The following is a 7,858-nucleotide window of genomic DNA, read 5'->3' as shown; positions in this document are numbered from 1 at the left end:
ACAATGTTGCACTCTGCTGACACACTGTGGTGAACCATGTGCAACACATCTAAACCCTCAACAACAGAGACCATCAATCTTCAACAAAGCTTCAATGAATAATAGAGCCAGTTTAGAGAAATTACAGGTTTATTTTGGATGAAAACTGCAATGACAAAACCAGTGGCAAGTGAATGAACATGGCAGATCAGCCTATCCCTTCCTATCTAACATCAACCTCACCCATCCCATGAGCTGGGTTTAGAGAGAGAGGTGTCATAAAGAGGACTGCGGACACTGCTGTTCTGTCCCAGCCATTCAATTGGCACAAACGGCATTCTGGGCTCACCCGCTGGACCAGAGAAAGCTGCTCAACCCTTTCTCAAATACAAGGGAGAGAACCAGACTACCTTATCTTCTGCTCAACAGACTGAGTGAGAGAGAAGAAAAAGAGTTTACGATGCACGTCATCCATATGTCTCAACACAATCATTCAGAATTAACTGCTGCCCCCAAAACCATGACACATGTTGTATGTATTCTAATGAATGAAGAACCAGTCTAACCTAATCTAACCAGTGTAAGGTCACTCTATTCAGAAAAAACGAACCACAAGAGAGAACATTAACCTAATTTTACCAGGCATTTGTCAATGTTACAAGAATGTCCTATTAAAACAGGTGGAACATTCAGACCAATGTGGACTGTACAAGATCAGCATCACCTAAAAAAACACTTGAAATTTGGATAATTGCATTTAAATCTTTGACAAATTCAATATTGATTGTACCAATAAATATCACAATTAAACCAACAATTATGATTATTCAGGCCCCAGGATACATTGGTGTGACAGTGTGTCCAGCTTTGACACAGCTGTCAGATGGCTTAAAAGAAAACACTTTTGATTGTCATTTTAGGATCATTGCTATTCAAAGCGTTTGATTGATCAGGAACTCATTGGAATGTTTTCTTACTAAGCCTGGCTTCATTTTAGTGTGAAGTCCCAAAGCCACCACCTCATAAAGCAGAAAGAATTAAGCTCCTGATAAGGTTTAAGCTCATTTATGGAAAAAAATAAAAAGTCCCCCAAATTGTTTTTGGTCAAACATTTTCTAGAGAAAGGAATAGTTCACCCAAAACTGTACATTTTATTTTATTTACCCAACTTCATTTTATTCTAAACTCGTGTGTTGTTATTTTTCCCAGAGGAACATGAAACGGAAATTGAGCACTTTTTCTTATAACCATAATTGTTCACTTATTCAGTGATCTCTTATTCAAGTTGACAGATCACAAATTTTAACAAATTTTGTCTGATGATAGCAAAACGTGACTTTCTTACTCAGTATTTTTTTCCCATTCCAGTATATCATTTAACTTTTACTTGAGAAGCATAAAGATAAGATTTTCTGTCTGTTTTCTGAAAAAAAAAAAAAAAAAGTGAGTTTAAATTTAAAACAAGAAAAAAACTATTTGTGGTAAGAAAAATCATAATAAGGAAAAGGCTTAATTAAAGAGGAAAGCAAGTTTATTCATACCCTATTTTTTCTTGTTTTAAGCAGGAACTCATCTCATTTTGATGCTTCTTAAAAAATAAAAAAAAAAAAAAAGTAAGATGTCGGCTTGCCTCTCAGGTTGACAAAGTTTAGATATTTGTGCTAGAAAATAAAACAGTAAGAAAACCACTTTTTGTAATGTCTGGCTTAAAGAAACTTGGAAAATAGCGCAGAAAAACTACTTTCATGATGTTTTTTGATAGACATGGTCACTGTGATCAGTTGTACAGAAAATTGCAGCTGGTATTCCACAAAAATTTAAAAAATGAACATATAGCAGCATACAGGTTTTCAGCAACATGAGGGTAAATAATTCAGCTTGGGTGTGGTTTGGGTGAACTATTCTTTAAAAAAACAGCTGAAACATTGAAAAACAGCTCAACTGGCAAATAAGGGAAACAAAGTGGAGGTGTGTGTGTGTGTGTGTTTGTGTAAGAATGAGTTGGAGAATGAGAGATGAAAATATGTTTGCTTGTTGTCCATTCCATCTCCCACCAGGTAAATCAAAACATTTTTGGTCTGTTGCTCTCAACCCTTCGGTTGAACAGGGGGAGGAAATGGACAGCAGGAGTAACCACACATACTCTGTCCTTCACACAAACTCCATGTCTGTTATGGCCACACACACTCAAATCTATCAAGCTCACTCAGGACATGATGATCACTGAGAGAGCCTCCATGGCGCTGTGGTGTTGTTAGGTCAGCTGCACCTCAGGAGGACTGGCATTATTGTTGCTCCCCTCCTGTGCGCTGACCACAGAGCCACGGTACGGGACCTCTATGATCCGAGGTTTGTCAATGATGCGGGCGCAACGATTGCCCTTCTCCACGATGCCAATGATCCAAGCCTGTTGCCCATCGCCCGCCCCTCCGTCCTGCCCCACAGCTCCCGACAAACCCACACGACTGGATTTCATCTCGGCACAAAAGCGGGCAGCCTGCTCCCGCGGCAAGCATATCAACAGACCACCTGAGAGAGGCAGGAAAAAGACTTATCTACCCAAGAGCTTGGAGAAATCTCTACAGTCCTGGAATGACCATATTCAGGAATTCATTAATTAATTTCATTAATTGGTCAATGTTAATACCACAAAACCGGTGAAAGATCTTGAATATAATGTGTATTTTTATAAAACAAATGACAGAATTGATATTATTAGTCCACTGTATATTAATATATTTAGGCTGTTCAGTGTAAATTAATTTCCTTTAATTTATGGTTCATTCATTACTATTAATAGTTAACTTTTCAGATTGTCAGTTGGGATGATGCAGGGAGACCGACGAATGAGCAGGGCTTTTTGTTAAAATAAAATCTTTATTTATGAAGAAATCCAAAACTGATTATGTTAAGGCACTTCAGATTTCAGTGTAATTTCAGTTATAATGATCATTATTGGTTCACAATTGTGTTTGTGCATTGAGCTGTGACTCTCACCTGATGTTTCAGAAGAGGTGCCCTGCAAAAGCCCAAACAGGTTGCCACCAGCCTTGCTGATTGCGGCCATTTTGGAGATAATGGGAAGATTGTGAATGACAAAGGCAACGTCATTTTTCTGCTGCTGGGCGAGATTCCGTGCGTGACCTATGATCCCGAAGCCTGTGATGTCTGTGGCAGCGTGTGCATTAAATTTGTGCATTAAGGCAGCAGCTGGAGAGAGAAAGACAACAAAAAAAAAAAACATTTGAAAACAATATAAAACTGGTTGTTTTTGGTTAAAAAATGCAAGTACCTTGCATTCAACCTTTCAAAATTTTGAACTCTGCATTTTTGAAAATGCTTATGCTCACCAATGCTGCATTTATTGATCAAAAACACAGTAAAAACAGTAATATTATGAAATGAAATTATTATAATTTTTTTTTTTAACTTTCCAACCCCCAAACCTTTGAAAGATAGTGTTTATACCTAAAGGGGTCTTGTAAAAATTGATAACAATTTAGAATAGGGAACACATTCACTATTAAGAGTTTTCCCTGAACAAACTTCTAATTTGCTGCTTATCAATAGTAAATAAGGTAGTTGTTAAGATTATGGGGTGGATTAAGGGATCTAAAATATGGTCATGCAGGAAAAGGCATTAATATGTGCTTTATAAATACTAATAAAGAGCCAATATGCTAGTAATATGCATGCTAATAAGCAACAAGTTAATAGTGAGAATTGGTCCTTAAAATAAAAAGGAATTACCTATAATTTATTTCCCTTTTTTTCCTCACCATTTGAAAAGTAAATATATAGGCCTTTTGAACTAATACAAAGTCGTGAAACAAGGTTGTGTGTGAACTACAAATTGATCCTACTGTTAAAATTAATCCACGCTAAGAATGCTTATGCAGTGACATACCAGTGCGATTGAGGGTGGCCATATTGAGCATAGCCTCCTGATAAGCTTGCTCCACCTCCTCCCTGGATATCACCAACTTTATCTTGTTCCACTTCTCAGGCTAAATAAATGAAGCATAAAGGTAAAAGAGATACAGAAAGAAATGAGATGAGATTACAGAGATGTGTTTCATGTGGAGTTGTTATCTCTTCATAACATCTACAAAAAAGGGGGAAAAAACAGACAAGCAATCATTCCAAAGATGTACGTCATATTTGAGGCTAACACACAGTGGTACTCACTATATCCAGCCACTGATGGGCATTCACTGCTACTTGAGTTCCCAGAGGTTTAGTCAGAACTAACACATCTCCAGGTACAGCACTGTCCGGCCTGCAAACATAAACGTACATGTGAGCATTTACAAAACTAAAACCGCGAAATGTCACACAATGGACATTCACTTTGATAACTGTGGAAATATCCATTAAGAAAAATATGAATCATTCAGAAATAAGTGTACAGACACACAGTCCTTTGATGCACGAGAGAGCAGACAGAGACACTCACATGATGAAATCACTGGGTTGGCACACCACAGAAGCCACACCCCCGATGATGATCCAGGGATTGATGACTGTTTGTCCCCCAGTTACCGAAGTCCCAGCCTCCTCTGCTGCATCACGGAAGCCCCTCATCATTAAAGGCATCACCTGATCTCTCTCCTGAGAGAACAACAGCACAGTGCAAAGGAAATTAACCATTTCACACTCAGCATGCTGAATTTGCAAAAACCGATACTTAGAAAACTTTAACGAAACGTCAAAAAATTTAAAACAAAAATGACAGAAAATTAAGGCAGAGAGATCCCAGCTCACCTTCTCATTCATCTTCTGACTGACGCTGAGAAGCATGAGCATGTTGTCACACTCTGTGATGCCCATGGCATACAGATCACTCAGAACATTTGCACAAGCAATTCGTCCCTGTAAAAGAATGGATGCGAGTCCCACTTATTTGTAAGTTCCATGCTAACATTTTCGAAATATTAAGAGATCACTCACCATCATGTAAGGATCCTCTACTAAAGGATAGAAGAAATCTGTGGTTTGGACCAGGGAAAGACCTCCATGCCTCAGAGGGATCACACAGGAGTCCATTCCAATACCTGCCGATAAGAACGAACAGAGATATTATTTTTCACCCTCTGTAATTTCATGCACAGTGTGCATGCATATTTAAAGAAGCTTTGACTCATCGTATAATAGAGGTACTTAAATCCTTATAAAACCATTCAGATGGCAATAGTATGCATTACTAATTAATAGCATTAATAACATTTTTGTAGGATTACTTATGATCCATTTTGCAGTGGAAAGCATTCATTTATAGCCTGGGTCCATAGTTCACATCTCTTTCAAATGATTGCATTATGCTTCCTAGTAGTTTTTTATTAACAGGATAAGCCAAAGGTTAAACAAAGAGTTTTACAAACACAGATGTTCTGTGATCTTTCGAGATTGAGACTTACGAATAACATGAAAACAACGGTACTTTGTTGTTATGTGTTATACATAAATATATGACAACATACTGCATGCTGAATAACGTCTATAGTAAAAAAAAGTAATATATTAATATAGTCATTAACAAAAACGTTGGAATAAACAAGGATTTCTTTGAAAAACCAGTTGATTAACTATCAACCTGCTTGTCAGATAACATGAGCGCTTTCGCGATTTCAATTTGACATTAAGTAATGATGGAAAGTCTGACTCATTTCCGCGACTCGGTTCTTTTGAACAGTTCGTTTCCATGAACCGGTTCACAAAACCGATTCAGTGATTTTTTTTAAAGATCACAATAAAAGCATAAGTAATCTTTTTTTTTTTCTTTTCTATGAACCAGTGTGTTTGTTGTAAGTATTTTATTACATTTACCTTTTATTGGTAAATTCTATCATATAATCAAGTCCAAAATATATTTTCAGGTTTTGATACAAATTATGCTTTTGGCTAATTTTCGCCGTATCGGTCAAATTCTTGGTTCACTCCAAATGCACTTACTATCAGTAAAAGCAAACTCACAGTTTTTTTTAAAACTGTTCAACAGATTCATGAAAAAGATCCGAGTCAAAAGAACGAGGGGTTCACGGATCAGCGCTCGCTGTTTGACAGCGATGGTGTGACTGTGACAGGTCATACTTTACCTAGTCGTGGACCCTGAGCAACTGAAACAAGTCCGAATTCAGCGGTGTCGTCTCCAACACCCGCCCCCGAGCCGCCGTCCTCTCCGGGCGGGCGGTCCGACTCTAGTCCCTGCAGGAGTTTGAGCAGAGTCTCCTGCGGGACTTTACACCCTCATCCCTTCATATCGGAGAAGGCCGTGAGTCGGAAGCCGCGGTCTAGGCCGTGCTCCTCCGGGTTTAACGCCTGGTATCCAGCCGGGTAAAAGGCTCCGTACCCTCCCGCTCCGCCAGAGGCCACTGACGCTGGCTCGGAAACCGACATGGCTACAGTGAATTTTATTTACTCCTCATTCAGATGGTGAAACACGGGGAAATGAAAGGGAGAGTCGTTTGACGGGGTAAATGGCTGACAGAATCAAGAGAACGTGTTTTATCTGCACGCTTGGTCATAGAAACGAATGTGGACGCGGCGCGCTTGCGGACTGAGCCATCTCACCCTGAAGAGGGGAGTTTAGAGTCACCTCATGACACTAGTTAGAGAATTCATCGGTGACAGACAGATTACTGCCACAATACACTCAAACTAGTACAGAACGTGGAAGAAAATTAAACTGGCACCAAATTTAACTATGACTAGGATCTTTTGCATTTGACTGGTCACAACTAAACCCCCTCAAAAATAAGCATCGCATAGTCTGCTATCCTGAGCTCCGCCTATTGTGGTTCTGCCATAAAGGTGCATCAGACGATTGTATATTCATGCAAATATACTGACAATCCCAGATACATCTGCTTCCTCAAAAAATATATATATCAGGGGTGCAAATTCATCATGGGTGAAAAAGGTGACAAAGATAACTTCACACTTGTGCAGTAAAATTCACTTTAAAAATTCACTTTTCATTCATGAAAAACAAAAACTTTTGAGACGACAATTACACGAAATTATCATTATATCCAGTAAATGGCAGCAGAGGATCACTCAATAGCTTAGTTGTCATTTCCACTCCCTAGTTTTCAGGTCTTGATTTTGAATTTATTATTAAATGATGACTATAACAAATTTTTGTGCTGTACTGTACTGAAGTAGTATAGCAAGCACAATTAAATAATAATGCATTAAATATTTTGAAGTATTTTTAGATTTAATTTAAAAACTACATTTTTTTTGCCTTAAAAAGGACACATCAAAAAGAGTGTTTTAACTGTAGAAGCTGCTAAATATATTCAGCCAACACAGACTTGTTGCTGTTGTAGTTTTGTAACTCTGAATTTACTCTGCAATGCAGAGCCTGCATCACTTAATGCACAGGTCTATTTTTGACATTGGTTTGTCAGATAGATCATTCCACCCAGGGCAGTTATCACTGTTAGTCATAGCAATGACTGACCGAACAATTTAGCGGATTCACTCTCGTAATCTTTTACACTCGCGTTTGTCATTCTTGAAACAGTATACATAGATGTTTGGTCCTCTTAGACAAACAAAACTTTCCTTCAAATTGTCAATGATTATGTAGAGATTCTAGAGAAACAGAGCAAAGCTCTTATAGTGCAACTGACCGATCATACACGAAAAAAACTCCTGATAAATCAATGACTAACTACACAATCAATCTCTTATTTATACCGTGTGTATGCGTTTTTTCTCTCTCTGATTATATTAGATAGATCTGCAAGCGTGTAGAACTCTGTAAACTCTTCAGAGGGGATTCTTCTGATTAACCTACAGAAAACACATCTGACTGGCCATTGCTTTCAACAGAGATGCCTGTGATTGGCTACAATCCTCAATGCTGCAAAAA

General features: G+C 38.3%; 1 protein-coding gene across 1 annotated transcript; it reads right to left on the bottom strand.

Annotated features, from left to right (window-relative positions):
- Nucleotides 1-111: 111 nt before the first annotated feature.
- sephs3 (selenophosphate synthetase 3) lies at nucleotides 112-6,532 on the bottom strand. The gene is made up of 8 exons (XM_058763355.1): nucleotides 6,075-6,532; nucleotides 4,930-5,033; nucleotides 4,744-4,851; nucleotides 4,436-4,590; nucleotides 4,168-4,258; nucleotides 3,887-3,986; nucleotides 2,977-3,189; nucleotides 112-2,508 (listed from the first exon to the last, which is right to left on the bottom strand). The coding sequence occupies exons 1-8, from the start codon at nucleotides 6,373-6,375 to the stop codon at nucleotides 2,234-2,236; spliced, it is 1,347 nt and encodes a 448-aa protein (XP_058619338.1). The 5' UTR covers nucleotides 6,376-6,532; the 3' UTR covers nucleotides 112-2,233.
- Between the last annotated feature and the right edge of the window lie 1,326 nt (nucleotides 6,533-7,858).

Source organism: Onychostoma macrolepis, chromosome 23 (genome assembly GCF_012432095.1).
Source record: "Onychostoma macrolepis isolate SWU-2019 chromosome 23, ASM1243209v1, whole genome shotgun sequence".
NCBI classification, from domain to species: Eukaryota; Metazoa; Chordata; class Actinopteri; order Cypriniformes; family Cyprinidae; genus Onychostoma; species Onychostoma macrolepis.
The sequence above is the reverse complement of the archived record's forward strand: the minus strand, read 5'-3'. Positions and strand labels throughout refer to the sequence as shown.